Raw genomic sequence first — 18,611 nt, forward strand, 5'->3', positions numbered from 1 at the left:
GTGGTACTGTGCAGTGTCCATATATACAGAATAAGAGCAGATACTGAGAATTACACCCAGTATACAGGACAAGAGAAGTGGTACTGTGCAGTGTCCATATATACAGAATAAGAGCAGATACTGAGAATTACACCCAGTATACAGGACAAGAGAAGTGGTACTGTGCAGTGTCCATATATACAGAATAAGAGCAGATACTAAGGATTACACCCAGTATACAGGACAGGAGAAGTGGTACTGTGCACTGTCCATATATACAGAATAAGAGAAGTGGTACTGTGCAGTGTCCATATATACAGAATGAGAGCAGATACTGAGAATTACACCAGTATACAGGACAAGAGAAGTGGTACTGTGCAGTGTCCATATATACAGGATAAGAGAAGTGGTACTGTGCAGTGTCCATATATACAGAATAAGAGAAGTGGTACTGTGCAGTGTCCATATATACAGAATAATGGCAGATACTGAGAATTACACCAGTATACAGGACAAGAGAAGTGGTACTGTGCAGTGTCCATATATACAGAATAAGAGCAGATACTGAGAATTACACCCAGTATACAGGACAAGAGAAGTGGTACTGTGCAGTGTCCATATATACAGAATAAGAGCAGATACTGAGAATTACACCAGTATATAGGACAAGAGAAGTGGTACTGTGCAGTGTCCATATATACAGAATAATGGCAGATACTGAGAATTACACCAGTATACAGGACAAGAGAAGTGGTACTGTGCAGTGTCCATATATACAGAATAAGAGCAGATACTGAGAATTACACCAATATACAGGACAAGAGAAGTGGTACTGTGCAGTGTCCGTATATACAGAATAAGAGCAGATACTGAGAATTACACCAGTATACAGGACAAGAGAAGTGGTACTGTGCAGTGTCCATATATACAGAATAATGGCAGATACTGAGAATTACACCAGTATACAGGACAAGAGAAGTGGTACTGTGCAGTGTCCATATATACAGGATAAGAGCAGATACTGAGAATTACACCAGTATACAGGACAGGAGAAGTGGTACTGTGCAGTGTCCATATATACAGAATAAGAGCAGATACTGAGAATTACACCCAGTATACAGGACAGGAGAAGTGGTACTGTGCAGTGTCCATATATACAGAATAAGAGCAGATACTGAGAATTACACCCAGTATACAGGACAGGAGAAGTGGTACTGTGCAGTGTCCATATATACAGAATAAGAGCAGATACTGAGAATTACACCAGTATACAGGACAGGAGAAGTGGTACTGTGCAGTGTCCTATATACAGAATAAGAGCAGATACTGAGAATTACACCAGTATACAGGACAGGAGAAGTGGTACTGTGCAGTGTCCATATATACAGAATAAGAGCAGATACTGAGAATTACACCCAGTATACAGGACAGGAGAAGTGGTACTGTGCAGTGTCCATATATACAGAATAAGAGCAGATACTGAGAATTACACCAGTATACAGGACTAGAGAAGTGGTACTGTGCAGTGTCCATGTATACAGAATAATGGCAGATACTGAGAATTACACCAGTATACAGGACAAGAGAAGTGGTACTGTGCAGTGTCCATATATACAGAATAATGGCAGATACTGAGAATTACACCAGTATACAGGACAAGAGAAGTGGTACTGTGCAGTGTCCATATATACAGAATAAGAGCAGATACTGAGAATTACACCCAGTATACAGGACAAGAGAAGTGGTACTGTGCAGTGTCCATATATACAGAATAAGAGCAGATACTGAGAATTACACCCAGTATACAGGACAAGAGAAGTGGTACTGTGCAGTGTCCATATATACAGAATAAGAGAAGTGGTACTGTGCAGTGTCCATATATACAGGACAAGAGAAGTGGTACTGTGCAGTGTCCATATATACAGAATAAGAGCAGATACTGAGAATTACACCCAGTATACAGGACAAGAGAAGTGGTACTGTGCAGTGTCCATATATACAGAATAAGAGAAGTGGTACTGTGCAGTGTCCTTACATACAGTATAATAACAGAGGAGTAGTACTGTGCATTGCATACAGAGGCTGAGAATGACAGGGTGGCTCCTTATATAAGGTGACAGACGGTTGGTGTACAGGGAGGGGCAGTTATTGGCGCTGTGTAGGGTGAGGTGTGTGTACATTAGATACTGTGCCGTGTTGTGGGTGTTCAGTCTCTTGTGTATGTAATACTCGGGGTAATTGTCGCTGTCTCAGGTGACACTTGTGTATTGTTATTTGCTTACCACAGGCACAGACCAGACAGCAGGTTTGGGTATATAGGCGGCCAGGTTGTGTGTGATAGGGCAAGTGCTTAGTCTGTCCCTGTATTTCAGGTCCAAGCACAGGAATGATGGATTCTACAGAGAGCTCCCGGTTTCACTTCCATTCACTAGGTACAGTACCCTGCACAACCCTCTCCCTCCCCTAATACCCTGAGTCTGCTTACTAACATCTAGCATACCCCACAACACCTGGCTGTGCGCCCTGAACCCTTATGTGTCACTTAGTAACTCAACCCCTGGAAGTGATGTGTAATAACCCTGAACCCTGCGTGTGTGATGTGTAATAACTCTGATCCTGTTGTATCTCATGTGTAATAAGACTGAAGTCTGTGTATGTGATGTGTAATAAGACTGAAGTCTGTGTATGTGATGTGTAATAAGACTGAAGTCTGTGTATGTGATGTGTAATAACTCTAAACCCCCTTTGTGTGATGTGTAATAGCTTTTACCCACTCAGTATAATATGTAATACCTCTGATCCTGTTGTATATAACGTGTAATACCTCTGATCCCCTTGTATATGGTGTTATAACTCTAACCCCCCTGTGATATTTAATAACTCTAAGCCCCTTTCATGTGATGTGTAATTCCTCTACATAGCTCACATATATGTTTTTGATCAGTAATGTTGTGTGTGTGTCATCGGTAGTGTGACATATATGTCATCGGCAATGCTACATGTATGTAATCTAATGTTTTGCCAGATAATATTCCCTTGGAGACTGGCAGCCCCCAGCAGGACGAGGCTGATGATGAGGGGGAATTCTTTGACTTTGACAGTGACGGGGAAGGCGAGAATCCTGACACCTGTAAAGGGTTAAATGCCCGGAAACCATCATCAAGTAGCCTCTCAGATATTGTTCCTGCACAGGAACGCAGCACAGGTATCTACCACTCTCATCCTCCCTCACTCCAGACATGTATGTTGTGCTACTAGACCCTCACCATGTGACCCAGCTCAGATACACAGAACAATGCTCCAGCGGCTGTAATTTACTATGTGTCATCTGAGCTGGCACAACCCAGCGGGCTCTAGACTGGCACAATACATCTCTAATTATAGATCAGCACCAAACTGTCATACACAGCTATTTTGGAAAAGTGAAGGCCTCCTCCTCCTCCAAGCCATGTGGGGGAAAGTAAAGGGCCTTCCAGAGCCACATGGAGAAAAGTAAAGGGCCCTCCAGAGCCACATGGAGGAAAGTAAAGGCCTCCCAAAGCCATGTGAAGGATCCTAAGCCATGTGGAGGAATGTAAAGGTCCACTAGAGCCAAGTGGAGGAAGGTAAAGGTCCACTAGAGCCATGTGAAAGAAGGTAAAGGTCACCTAGAGCCATGTGGAGGAAAGTAAAAGTCCACTAGAGCCATGTGGAGGAATGTAAAGGTCCACTAGAGCCAAGTGGAGGAAGGTAAAGGTCCACTAGAGCCATGTGGAGGAAGGTAAAGGTCCATTAGAGCCAAGTGGAGGAAAGTAAAGGGCCCACCAAAGCCATGTGGAGGAAAGTATAGGTCTATTAGAGCCATGTGGAGGAAGGTAAAGGACCTCCGGAGATATGTGGTGGAGGGTAAAAAAAACCATGCTCAGGAGGAGGAGGTCATGATCCAAGTAAAGTAAAGCTTCCCTCTGAGCCATTGGGAGGAACATACAGAACCTATTTTTACATTTATCGTGAATTTACACAATCGGAGCCCATCTGTGATGTTTTTGTGCCATACATTGTAACGTGAATAATTCCTAACCGACTGAAAATCTTCACTATCTGATAATCTGCCCCCTTGATGTTGGATTAAAGAGAATTTAGGGGAGTTGTACATAATGCGATTCTAATTATCGGATTACCTACTTATAATTGGATGTTCTACCTGTCAGTCTTTGGACACATTAAGGTTCGGTTTGTAGCAGACAGGACAGATAAATCCTCACATTTCTGCAGTGAAATCTTGGCGTGCTCCGATATTCAGCAAAACCATTCACTACGCAGTGATACAGGACCGGCCTTATGTTATGCTGGGAAATATTACTGTATATTACTACTGAGAAGCAATTCAATGAGCTCATAGTCATGTGACCCTCTGGGAGTGACCGCAGCAGTTTACGAGTCCTGTAGACAATGGTGGTATTGATACAAGTACTGAGATGAACTGAGCCCCTGCTATTCGGGATGACATAGTGACCTCCTCTGTGTGAGGGGTTCTCCTCCATGTCTTCCTATACCTCTATGTACTCTGCTGTAATCCTGAGCTGTGATGTCACCTGTGATGTCATGACACTGTAGCCTCATCTGTGTCTCTGCTCTTCATGCTGATGGGGCGTAGGTTATAGAGATTTCGTACTATACATATGTTGTAGGATTTTTTTTTCATTTTGCTTTTATTTTTTTACAGAACCGACTGCTCCAGCGCGACCATCAAAGTAAGTGGAGAGTTCTGAATGTAGATCTGTAAGTGGTGAAAATGAGCTGCGGTCTAGGCTGCTGTAGGCATGGGTCCTATCTAGAGATGAGCGAACACTGTTCGGATCAGCCGATCCGAACAGCACGCTCCCATAGAAATGAATGGAAGCACCTGTGACGCTGACTTTGCCGGCGGCCGGCGTCACAGGTGCTTCCATTCATTTCTATGGGAGCTTGCTGTTCGGATCGGCTGATCCGAACAGTATTCGCTCATCTCTAGTCCTATCAGTAATGCATAGGGTTGAGCAATCGGGATCGGAAAAAATCAGATTCCAATTGGTGATCGAGCAAATTTCACGATCGCGATTGATATTCCAATCGCGATCTTTTCCAGCAGGATCGAGGCTAGAGGATGTCTTAAGATCAGCTTAACCCTATTCATCTATATATCATGAATAGGGTTGAGGGATCGGGAAAGATCGGATCCCAATTGGCGATCGAGCAAATTTCACAATCGGGATCGACTGGAAAATGATCAGAAATCGGATTTTAAAATCAATCCTGAAATCTCGATTGGCTCAACCCTAGTAATGCATGTGGATAAAGTACCGTACAGGATTAATGAGAACATGACATTGACCCCATTGTAGTGTAGTCTAGTCCCCCCTTGTTCTGCCACATGGTATATAACCCATCGAGGCCTGGACCTGTAAGATCTCTGCAGCAGATCTCTTTAGTCTTGTCAGTTGCTTGGTGTGACCTCCATGATTTGGACTTGTCTTTCCAGTACATAACACAGATTAAGATCTGGGCAATTTTGTGCCAAGTCATGACCTTGATCTCTGTCATATTCCTCAAACCATTGCTACCACCACCATTAGGGGGCAGCAGTGTCACAAATGGGAATACTTGGTCTATACAATGTTTAGGTAGGTGGTATGCGTGACAGTAACCTCCAAATGATGCCAGGACACAAGGTTTTCAGCTGATCATTGCCCAGAGCCTCACACTGATGTAACACGTGACTCACCAGACCATGGTCATCTCCCGATGGTAGGCAATGGTCGGCATGTGCGCTCTGACCAGTCCCATAGACAGTGAGCTGCGACGCCCTTTGTGTACAGACTTTCTATCATAGCAAGCAGAAACTTTTTGTAGCTTGTGCTAGCCGGAGAGATTATCCTTTGTACCCACTCACATCAATGAACCTTGGATGTCCATGACACGTCTCTGGATCCCTGGTTGTCCTTCCTCGGTGCACTTTTGGTAGGTGCCATCCATTACATACTGGGAACACCCCAAGACCTCCCTTTTTGTAGAAGCTCTGACCAAGTCATCCAATCTCAATGTGTCCCTTGTCGGGGTTGCTCTGATTTTTGCTGTTGCCCATTTTTCCGCTTCCAAGAATCAACCTCAAGAACTGACTAATTTGGAAACAGCACCTCTCCTGGCTGTGTCAGGTATTGCAGTTCATTCATTCATTCAAGTGATTTCAGACACATTTTGTCATATGATATTTCCTGGAAAGAGAGCAGAACCTTCCTACCAATTCTATACTATGATATTGAACACCACTCCCTCTCCCCCATGGCATTGATGTCACATCCATCGGTCACATGACCATGCTTCGCCTCAGTCCTATTCAAATGAATGAGACCGAGCTGCAGTACCAAGCACAGCCACTATAAAATGTATGGCACTGTTCTTTATTAACGAAGAGGCTATAGCAATCCAATATCATCATAGTCCAGGATAACCCCTTTAAGTCTGCCATAGACCAATCCCACTATTTGCCTGTGGACAGATGGCTATGCTGTGCTTTGTCTGCAGGGGGCGCTGTAGCATAGGCTTGAGGCAGCTGTGATCTGCAGGATTTGTGTAGTGGGGGATATAATTGCATTTTCCGGATTCTGCGGGATGTACTTGTCCTATTGTAGTTCTCATACAGGACACGGTCAGTCCTTTAACCTTTCACTGCAGAGTAAAGTCAGGACTATGTCCTGGGAGCTGGACGCTGAAGATTAAGATAACAAAGATATTTCAGAATCAGATATTTGTGGACGGGTCTCGGGGGACTCTGTACAATCTGACTGTATAGGATTCCCAGAGCGCTGCATGTACTAATCCCTCAAACATCCCGCTGGTGCATTTTGGTCTTATAAGGAATTATCCGGAATGACGGAGATGGAGGAATTATCACTGGAGGGAACCTCAGGACTTATCAATGGTCTAATACAGCTGCAGCTGCATGTCTGATGGGAACAGCGAGGAACAGGACTACAGGGCACAAGGGGGCAAATACTATAGACCATCTAGGTCCTGTGGTGGTTATGAGAGGAGTCTGCTGGAGACATGCAGGTGTTCCTCAAACTCAGTCCAGACACTACAATAAGGAGATGCTCTGCAGAGGGAACTGTAACGGCACCTACAGAGAGGAGGTAGAGGGGATAGAACAATGGGGTAACAATCTGCAGAATATATCACTATAGATCTGTCAGGAGGTAGAGGGGATAGAACAATGGGGTAACAATCTGCAGAACATATCACTATGGATCTGTCAGGAGGTAGGGGGCATTGAACAATGGGGTAATAATCTGCAGAATATATCACTATGGATCTGTCAGAAGGTAGAGGGGATAGAACAATGGGGTAACAATCTGCAGAACATATCACTATGGATCTGTCAGGAGGTAGAGGGGATGGAACAATGGGGTAATAATCTGCAGATATATCACTATGTATCTGTCAGGAGGTAGAGGGGATGGAACAATGGGGTAACAATCTGCAGAATATATCACTATAGATCTGTCAGGAGGTAGAGGGGATAGAACAATGGGGTAACAATCTGCAGAACATATCACTATGGATCTGTCAGGAGGTAGAGGGGACAGAACAATGGGGTAATAATCTACAGAATATATCACTATGGATCTGTCAGGAGGTAGAGGGGATAGAACAATGGGGTAATAATCTGCAGAACATATCACTATGGACCTGTCAGGAGGTAGAGGGGACAGAACAATGGGGTAATAATCTGCAGAATATATCACTATATATCTGTCAGGAGGTAGGGGGCATTGAACAATGGGGTAATAATCTGCAGAATATATCACTATGGATCTGTCAGGAGGTAGAGGGGACAGAACAATGGGGTAATAATCTGCAGAATATATCACTATGGATCTGTCAGGAGGTAGAGGGGACAGAACAATGGGGTAATAATCTACAGAATATATCACTATGGATCTGTCAGGAGGTAGAGGGGATAGAACAATGGGGTAATAATCTGCAGAACATATCACTATGGACCTGTCAGGAGGTAGAGGGGATAGAACAATGGGGTAATAATCTGCAGAACATATCACTATGGACCTGTCAGGAGGTAGAGGGGATGGAACAATGGGGTAATAATCTGCAGAATATATCACTATGGATCTGTCAGGAGGTAGAGGGGATAGAACAATGGGGTAATAATCTGCAGAATATATCACTATAGATCTGTCAGGAGGTAGAGGGAATAGAACAATGGGGTAATAATCTGCAGAACATATCACTATGGACCTGTCAGGAGGTAGAGGGGATAGAACAATGGGGTAATAATCTGCAGAACATATCACTATGGACCTGTCAGGAGGTAGAGGGGATGGAACAATGGGGTAATAATCTGCAGAATATATCACTATGGATCTGTCAGGAGGTAGAGGGGATAGAACAATGGGGTAACAATCTGCAGAACATATCACTATGGATCTGTCAGGAGGTAGAGGGAATAGAATAATGGGGTAATAATCTACAGAATATATCACTATGGATCTGTCAGGAGGTAGAGGGGACAGAACAATGGGGTAATAATCTGCAGAACATATCACTATGGACCTGTCAGGAGGTAGAGGGGATAGAACAATGGGGTAATAATCTGCAGAACATATCACTATGGACCTGTCAGGAGGTAGAGGGGATGGAACAATGGGGTAATAATCTGCAGAACATATCACTATGGACCTGTCAGGAGGTAGAGGGGATGGAACAATGGGGTAATAATCTGCAGAATATATCACTATGGATCTGTCAGGAGGTAGAGGGAATAGAACAATGGGGTAATAATCTGCAGAATATATCACTATGGATCTGTGAGGAGGTAGAGGGGACAGAACAATGGGGTAATAATCTGCAGAATATATCACTATGGATCTGTCAGGAGGTAGAGGGGATGGAACAATGGGGTAATAATCTGCAGAATATATCACTATATATCTGTCAGGAGGTAGGGGGGATGGAACAATGGGGTAATAATCTGCAGAATATATCACTGTGTATCTGTCAGGAGGTAGAGGGGACAGAACAATGGGGTAATAATCTGCAGAATATATCACTATGGATCTGTCAGGAGGTAGAGGGAATAGAATAATGGGGTAATAATCTGCAGAATATATCACTATGGACCTGTCAGGAGGTAGAGGGGATAGAACAATGGGCTAATAATCTGCAGAATATATCACTATGGATCTGTCAGGAGGTAGAGGGGATGGAACAATGGGGTAATAATCTGCAGAATATATCACTATGGATCTGTCAGGAGGTAGAGGGAATAGAATAATGGGGTAATAATCTGCAGAATATATCACTATGGACCTGTCAGGAGGTAGAGGGGATAGAACAATGGGGTAATAATCTGCAGAATATATCACTATGGATCTGTCAGGAGGTAGAGGGGATGGAACAATGGGGTAATAATCTGCAGAATATATCACTATGGATCTGTCAGGAGGTAGAGGGAATAGAATAATGGGGTAATAATCTGCAGAATATATCACTATGGACCTGTCAGGAGGTAGAGGGGATAGAACAATGGGCTAATAATCTGCAGAATATATCACTGTGTATCTGTCAGGAGGTAGAGGGGACAGAACAATGGGGTAATAATCTGCAGAATATATCACTATATATCTGTCAGGAGGTAGGGGGGATGGAACAATGGGGTAATAATCTGCAGAATATATCACTATGTATCTGTCAGGAGGTAGGGGGGATGGAACAATGGGGTAATAATCTGCAGAATATATCACTATGTATCTGTCAGGAGCTAGAGGGGTCAGAGCAATGTTCTGCAGATCTCTAGAGAGGTCAGTGGTGTAATAAGAGCAATGGGTAAGAGCAATGTTCTGCAGGTTACAGTATTCATCTCAGCGTGTGCACTTTGCCTAAATATAGCAGCCTTCCCCCCTGCAGTTACTGTCAGGACGTTACAACCCCCATGGTCGTCTATGGGACCTTTATTATGTCACCAACCCAGAAATAAAACCACTGACACTTGTGTATGCGGAAATTGTGCGGATAGCCGCAACTTTATTAGTAACATTATAATATAAACAGTAACAAAGCCAGTATGAGGCTAAGGCCGCAATCATGTGACTAAATTTCACCCATGAAATCCACCGTCTATGTGTTCGCTGGCGTTACCAGCCTGAATATCACGCCGGGACTCCTCGCTGTATACTGATCTATGATACCAGGGTCCCGGCCTTTCTGCTCCATACTGTCCTGTACTATAATCACTATGGGACCGTATATAACAGGGGCGCAGCAGTTTTCGTATGCTGGCGTTTCTGCACGTATAATTGACATGCTGCGATTTACAAAACAGCATTTTTTAGATCCCAGCATCTCCGCTGTGTTTTTTCTGCAATGTGTGTCCAGGATTAGCTGGTTCTTTTCTGCTACAACATGGGGCTGGTTTTGTAATCCACACGCTTCAAAACCAGCAACAAAACCGTGCACGTGGAGAGTCAGCCTTATGGGAAGTCTCTATGGGGAAAGTTATTTAAGAAATCTTTGTTCTTGTGACATCTCCTGGGCCTGTCTGCGCTCACACTGGAATCTCCCTCCTTTACCGCTCTCCTCCGGAGGTTATTCTTTGTTCAGATCACTTTCCTAGAATAAGCCTCAGGTCCTTGTATTGCTGCCACTTCTACTTCTACATTACTCTGTATATCAGGCTTATGGCTGGAATGGTTTTCTGGGACTTGCCCCTGGGCCTCCTGATTTCTCATAACTGGTTATACAAGTTGACCTTGACCAGTTGGTTGACATAGCAAAGCTACACCTGATAGTCTGCAGCCATCTTTATAAGCTGCTGACAGGTCACACAGCTGAGGATTTGCTGCAGTTGCACCCAGTCTAATGCTCTGTAAGCTTTAGGCCGGTTGCAGATGACCGTGGCCGTGTTCACAGAGAGCACACTGACCCATGCTTTTCTATGGGCTTATATACACGACTGTGAATTTCAACACGACGGTCCAGGCTGCAAAATATAGAACAGGTTCTATTCCTGTCCTATTTTGCGACCCTTGCTTCCTATTCTTTTAATGAAAGGAGCTGCGGAAGTATGGCCCATGCACGGGAGGCATATAGGGGACAACCCCGGGTACAGCCCATGCTTTCAATTCATGCCTGGCTGGTTGCAGCACGCTTGTCTGCATCCGGCCTAAGGATATGGCTGCATATTGCAGAAGCACAGCGTAATAAACCTGCATTAGCAAAGTGAATAATAATTTAGTTAATCTCATCCAAATGTTGCGTGAGAAAAGAGCTGCAGAAAAGCTGGTTTCTCAGAAACACAGCAGGTTGATATTAGCTGCGGAGTCATGAATGCAATCCCTATAGATTTAAAGAGGTCGTTTCATGTCCTCAGACACCTGCAGTTCTATACACCGCTAGAAAGCCCACAGTGCGCTAAATTCAACACACTGTTGGCTTTCACATTATGTGCCCCAGTGCCCTTACCGATATCTCTTCACTGTCAGAAGGGCGTTCTTTACAGTCTAGCTGGGAACGCCCCTCCTAACAGTCTGTCCGTAGCGCTGTACTGTCAGAGGGGGCGTTACTTACCACCCACTGCTTAGCGTCATTCCTGGGAGGTAAGGAACACCCCCTCTGACAGTACAGCGCTATGGACAGACTATTAGGAGGGGCGTTCCTCACAGCCTGGCTAGACTGTCAGGAACACTCTTCTGACAGTGAAGAGATATCGGTAAGGGCTTCAATATCTCTTGTACCGAGGCACATAACGGGAAATCCTACATTGCGCTGCTTTCACTACATGGGGCCTTAACCTAAAGGTGTCCCAGCCTGATAAAATTCACCCAGGACAGGCTATCAGTATTATATGATTGCGGTGCCGATCAGGTGATTAAAGGGGCCAGGTAAGCCATTACTTTTATCTGGCTGAAAAACCCCTTCAGGGCGAGGCCTCAAGTTGCGGAAATGCAACATTTTTAGCGTTCGCAGCATTTCAGTGGAAAAAAAAACAAGGTTTTACTGTCCCAACAAAATCAATGTAATTTGATTTCATTTCATCCTCACGCTGCAGTAAAAAAAAAAAAAAATGCTGTGTTTGCAAAAACGTGCACGTATGTAAACCGCGGCGTGTCCATTTCACAGTGAAAAACATAAACTTATGTGGGGGAGGCAAAAATGTAACGAGATTTTACTTACCTCATCCTCACTGCAGAAAGAATGCATTATTTTTTTTGTGCTCCCCTGTAAAAAGCTGCGCTTTATCCATACAGTTATATGGGGGATATACGGTGTTCCGCACAGAAAACAGAACTCATTGAAGTCAATGGGAGTCTTTTTTTCAGCGCGGATTCTTACACGAGTTATTGTGCCAGAATCAGCACCACTTTACTCCATGTGAATGGACCCTTAAGCTCAGTTCAGATAGGGTTTTTTGGTCCGGAATTTGATGCAGAGGCCGACTCTGATTCCGGACCAATTCACCGGTAGCCGCGACTTGATGTCGATGCAGTGAACCGGCATCCAGTCGCGGCACTCCGCTCCGGATTTGGCCTAGTTGAGTGTCTTCAGGTGGACGTCCGTGGCTGAACTGGCCGCAGAATCTGCCTGAAGAAGGAGCATGTCACTTCTTTTTTCCACTCGCGGACCGGCACCCATTGATTTCAATGGGAGACATTTTTTTGGTCAAGATTTTGATGCGGATTCCAGTTTTTACCGCAAAGTAGGCATGGGATTCGTTGGAATGACTGTAAAGCGCTGCAATTTTTTCTGCTGCAGGCAGTTCGCAGCGGTTACGCCACATGCGTTGTTTCACTACGTATTGCGGCCTCCGATGGATCCCATTGACATGTAGTGATATCCATTGGATTCTGCCGTGTTCTGATGGGAATAATTGCGCTACACGCTTTGCTATTCTAACATCAGATATGACAGAATCTGCAATGGAAAATCCTGCGGAGCCTCAGATGCACAGTCTCAAAAAGTTGTATAAAACCAGAAAAACGTGCGTCGGAATACACTGACGCTGTATAAACAAGATGGATTTTCCATCAGACATCCACTTGGGTGCCGGCTCAGTGTGAGCACTCGGACGTTTCCAGGACCTTTGCTGCAGCCATATTGAATGCACATTTTGCCGGCTACTCCCATCAGACATGATATTATGTGGCCTCGGTCTCTCCCCTGCTGTTTTGAGGCGGCACAGACCATTCACATGCAGATTGTGGTGAGAATGTCACCCTGTAGCCCCAGTCCTGGGAGAGGCAGACATGAGGGGAGGGGGTGAGGAGGGAGGGGGCAATGAGAGCGAGGCCCGGGATGTCTGACTGGAGTCTGAATCTTTCATCCACTTCCTGCTGGACAGATTCATGGCAGCGGAGGGATTTGCTGGGCTGTGGTCTGTGAGGGGTTAAGCTCAGGTAATTGTGGGCAGGGCTGCGATTATACTATGGGATTATTATAGGGTCACCTCTTTGGATTAATTACCATACTGCTACATTGTAACAATGTCTACAGGACTGATAGAATGTAACTAGCTGCCCCATAACACAAGTGCCTGCAGGATGACAAGGATGTAGTATGTGCTGTGTATATAGACACGGGGTATACAGCTCTGCAGAGACGGCCCTGACATAATTAGAGACAGCTGAACCTCCGAGACCTCAGCGACAGGTCTGAGACAGAGCTCCCATTGTGTGGCCCCATGTATTTCCCCCAAACTCTTGCAGAAATGTCAGGGTAATTCTGAGAAGTGGAGAGTTCCTCCTGAGGATGCAGATGTGGGTATCGTGTATATACAGTATATGTACGTGACTGATACTTACTGTATCTGATGTGTGAGGACATATCAGGGCCCCGGGGCCAATGCTGCACAGGAAGTGACCCTGATATTCACCGCTCTTATATACTGTTCTCTTCCCAGGTCTCCATCCAGTATCAGCAATGAAGAGCGCGGAGGTCAGGGAAAGCTGGAGGTCCGTACATACAGTATCAAGAAGAAGCTGAGCAAGAAACGTAAGTACTGACAGTGATGGGGGTAGTAGGGATATCTCACTGGTAAGGAGCAAGTGCGGCATGTGACTGTATGTGGATATAAGGACCTATAGGTGTCTGGTAATACATCTCATAAGAGCGCCTGATGTGTATGTATGGTAGTAGTAGTAGTCGTATACTAGACAGACACATATAATAAGCAGGTCCTATATATATATATATATATATATATATATATATATATATATATATATATATATGATGTATGTGTCAGGACAAGTGCTCATTCAACTGTATATGGAGGATATATATGTCAGGACAGGTCCTCATCCACCTGTGTATAGGGGATATGTATCTTGAAACTGGGTCCTCATCCACCTGCATATTGCTCCTGTAATAGAGAACATGTATGTCAGGACAGATCCTTGTATGTAATGGAAGTGTATGTCCGAACAGGTCCTTCTTCTTGTATATGTGGTACGTCTATATCAGGAACAGTCGTTGTTCTATTGTATATAGGGGATGTGTATGCCAGGCTTGGTGCTCATCCTCCTGTATACTGTATAAGGGACATGGCCTATGTCACGACAGGATTTCTTAGTTTTGAATATGGAGGATTTGTATGTCAGGATGAGTTGTCTTCCTTCTAGATATAAGGATTGCATATGTCAGGACAGGTCCTCAGCCTCCTCTTTATAGGGAATATATATATATCAGGACTGGTCCTCTTCCTTCTGGGTAAAGGGGATGTGTATACCAGGACTGGTCCTCATCCTCCAGTATACAGGGGGCATATATGTATTATTAGATCCTTTCCATCCAGTAAACAGAGTGTAAGTCAGCGCAGGACCTTCTCCTCCAATATATAAGGGATATGTACTGTATGTCTGTATGTAGGTGACAGGTTCTTGTCCTCTTGTGTATATATGTGACCATGTATACCTTATTAGTGTCATACATATTGATGGAACATTATTTATATTGATTTTTTTCTTCATTGCTTATCGCAGGTTTTTCATTTGGCTCTCAGAGCACTGAAGACGGGGTTATTTACGACGACGTACCTTGCGAACACGATGACACCAAGGATGGTGAGAGCCTGCAGTACTATAATCCTAAATTCTGACACGTGATCCTAAGGAAATGGCATCTAGTCAAAGGGTTATGAGATTTACCGTAAAGGTTCATTAATCCGGGAGCCGGATGATCAAACATTCTGGATTAGAGGCGGGGCATACAGAAGGACCACCCCCGAGGACACCACAGTTCTGGATTAAAGAAAGGATTTGATACTGGGGGTTGTGATGACTTCTTTAGGGGGGTGATGGACCTCAATTCCTCCTGATTCAGTCGCAGTAGAACCCTCCATAGGCTTATATGGGTTCATTTTGTTGCAGGGCTGGGACAAAACCTGATCTATGAAAATATAGAGCGCGAGGGTTGTGTTGGCGACTTTGAGGACACCGGCTGGAGCTCCAGTGAATTTGAGAGTTACAGTGAAGACTCCGAGGCAGAGACAGCGGAGAGGAAGACGAAACCCGCAAAACCATTTGTAGCTTTTCAACCCAAGGTACCGTAACAGAACATCAGGCGTTACGAATAGCGCCACATTGACACAGTACAGTAATGTCCCATAATCATGCTAGGCCCGGTAAAGAGGGTCATCTACTTGGCATAGTCTCCATATTGTTGGATCTCTCTCCTGTTTCTGGATGTCTCCTCGGGACTCCAGTGTGACAGGGACGTGCCGGGACTCACAATGGTGACTGCGGGGCTACCTCAGCCTAATTAAGCCAGAGGCTCGTCAGTCTGCTAAGTATCTGGAATAATTAACTCTGTAAGCGTCACTTCACATGATCAGGTTTTATATTGCAGTTCTTGAAGCTAAAATCAGAAGTAGATTACAAAAAAAAAAAAAATGTAGCCCCTTTCCTCTATACTTTTGTTCTTTTGTCCTTTCATTACCCAAACCCGTTTTTGGCCTCAAAACCTGGAGCTGAAAACCTGAACGTGTGAACGCAGCTTTAGGGTCCATTCACACGGAGTAAAGTGGCGCTGATTCTGGCACGATAACTCGCGTAAGAATCAGCGCTGGAAAAAAAAGACTCCCATTGATTTCTATGAGTTCCACGTGGAAAATGGAACCCATTGAAGTCAATGGGAGTTTTTTAAAAATTTTTTTATCAGGAATGGACCCCTAGGGGACCCACGTTGTGGAGTTGTGATGCAGCCGGAACCCAAAGTGGAGTTAAACAAAAGAAGTACTGGGGCAACACGTTGGCTCAGGGGTTAGCACTGCAGCACCGGAGTCCTGGGTTCGAATCCCGCCAGGAACAACATCTGCAAGGAGTTTGTATGTTCTCCCCGTGTTTGTGTGGATTTCCTCCCATACTACAAAGACATACTGACAGGTAAAAATGTACATTGTGATCCCTATATGGAGCTTACAATCTACATTAAAAAAAAAAAAAAAAAGGTACTTTAGGTACTTTTTTTTTCTTTTTTTTTTTTTTTAACTCACACCTGGTTTACGCTTCTAAAATGCATCAAAAACCTTGAACATGTGTCCTTGCCCCTACAATCCGCTATTGCCTTATCTGTACAGGAATAGCCAAACTCAGCGGGGTGATTCGGCTCCTTTATTTCAGCAATCGGTGGGGGTCTTCCTGACCAAAACATTAGATAGATATTTTTTTTTTTTGTAGATTGTGAGCCCCATATAGGGATCACAATGTACATTTTTTTTCCTATCAGTATGTCTTTTGTAGAATGGGAGGAAATCCACGCAAACACGGGGAGAGCATACAAACTCCTTGCAGATATTGTTCCTGGCAGGACTTGAACCCAGGACTCCAGTACTGCAAAGCTGCAGTGCTAACCACCAACCATAGATATGTCAAAAATTTTCTGCAATGATAGGTAGACTCCAAGCGAAGGACATATATGCAGTTGTGGGAACCTGGAGCAATTCCCTAAAATATGCCTAATAGTGAATCAGTGGAAATTGGGTGCTAGTAATGGTGGAGGGCACACCATGACTACCCTACATCTCTCTCCATTCAGTGAACAGACGGCTGAAGCTGCTGCTTATTATACTATATATTATTATACTAGATATTTTAACATAAAGCGAAAGGCCAAAGCCAATCTACGGTAGTGAGACCATAGATGTGAAGACCCCAGACCCCCCCTATAATGTCTTTACATTCCATCCTGACTTCATATTGGATATGAGTCTGCAGTCATGCCATGTGGACACTAACCAGTCCCTCGCCTCTATATACGATTATTTCTATCCTCCTGTATAGGGTAATGTTGTGACAACCTCCATACACCAAACCTTTGTAGAAACCTTAAAGTCTGAGGCCCCACGTTGCAGAAAAGTAGGATTTATTTGCTGCCTTTTCTGAGCCAAAATCAGGAGCGGCTTGGAAAGGAATGGAAAATATAAAGGAAGCTCTTAGATGCTTCCCTTCTGTTAATCCACTCATGACTTTGGCTCAAAAAAACCGCAGCAAAATCTGTAATATCAAAAAAAATGCTACATTTTTGGAACGTGGGGCATCAGCCTTAAAGGGGTTTACCAGGAATTACATATCAATGATAGATCTTCAGGATCAGTCATCATTACGTAATTGGCGGAGGCTCCGCATTGATCAGGTGGTTGAAGAGGTGGCAGTGTCAGGATGAGTGTTGTCGTCTCTTCATCCAATACCAAGCACAGTGCCGTCGATTGTATAGAGGTCTGTGCTTGGTACTGCGGCTCTGCTCCTTTCACTTGAATGGGACTGAGCTGCTGCTGCACCTTATGATGTCATCAGCATAGAGAAGAAGCTTCAGCGCTGCCATGCCAGATCCCCATCAATCACAAATTGATGATTTACCCTAAGGATAGGTCATCAATATGTAAGTTAAAGGGGCTGTCCACTCTGTCATTGTATATCATGTAATGTAAAGGTCTGCAGTTTTATAACAGACGTTGATTTTTAAAGGGGCGTTCACACTACTGTCTGTGTCCGCTGCTAATGTCCGTTCAAAATCTCGTGCGGACGTTAGCATGGGACACTAGCTGTGTCCGTGACATTTTGCATTGATTTAAATGGACATGGGGTGCGTTCTTTTACTGTCCCTGGGTGTTCTTAAGTGTCCGTTCCCAAAGATGTCCGCATCAGGTTAGTGTTTGCTACACTTGTAGCCAGTCTAGACTGTTATGGTGTATACACCTCCTATACTGCGGTTGATACATTTTACCCACACCAATACATTGTAGCCAACGATCAGGAGAGTCGTGAGATTTGCGCTGCGGAAACGTTCCCCCTGCAGTCAGTGCCTCCTGCCATTCGCCGCCTGTTGCTTTTCCTATTATACGAAGCCTTAGCTTAGAACTTAGCTGCAGGTTTTGTCACAGGAGGGAGGCAAACAGACCCAGACAGATGGAGATATCATGTATATTTAATGCAGAGCTGTTCCAGTCGCCTGCATCCTCACCGCCAGCATTGCCCTTTTATTACAATATGTATCTGTCTCTTATAGTCGCCTTGTATAGGAATGGTATGTAATATTTAGGCTGCAGCTCAGGCAATGGCCAGCAGGGGTCAGGCTACCAATATCCACATGCTGATCAGACAGAT

General features: G+C 44.4%; 1 protein-coding gene across 4 annotated transcripts in view; it reads left to right on the forward strand.

Moving 5' to 3' along the window:
* Positions 1-18,611, forward strand: part of ARHGEF10L (Rho guanine nucleotide exchange factor 10 like) — a 64,346-nt gene that overhangs the window by 17,778 nt on the left and 27,957 nt on the right. For 3 of the 4 annotated variants that reach the window (XM_075277829.1, XM_075277830.1, XM_075277832.1), the window contains exons 2-7: positions 2,352-2,411; positions 3,005-3,184; positions 4,685-4,712; positions 13,910-14,001; positions 14,991-15,071; positions 15,378-15,550. In XM_075277829.1, coding sequence (XP_075133930.1) covers positions 2,366-2,411; positions 3,005-3,184; positions 4,685-4,712; positions 13,910-14,001; positions 14,991-15,071; positions 15,378-15,550 — 600 coding nt within the window. In that variant the 5' untranslated portion in view covers positions 2,352-2,365. The remainder of the gene's footprint in view (positions 1-2,351; positions 2,412-3,004; positions 3,185-4,684; positions 4,713-13,909; positions 14,002-14,990; positions 15,072-15,377; positions 15,551-18,611) is intronic. The other variant, XM_075277831.1, reaches the window with a different exon arrangement.

This window comes from Leptodactylus fuscus, chromosome 6 (genome assembly GCF_031893055.1).
Source record: "Leptodactylus fuscus isolate aLepFus1 chromosome 6, aLepFus1.hap2, whole genome shotgun sequence".
Classification (NCBI taxonomy): Eukaryota; Metazoa; Chordata; class Amphibia; order Anura; family Leptodactylidae; genus Leptodactylus; species Leptodactylus fuscus.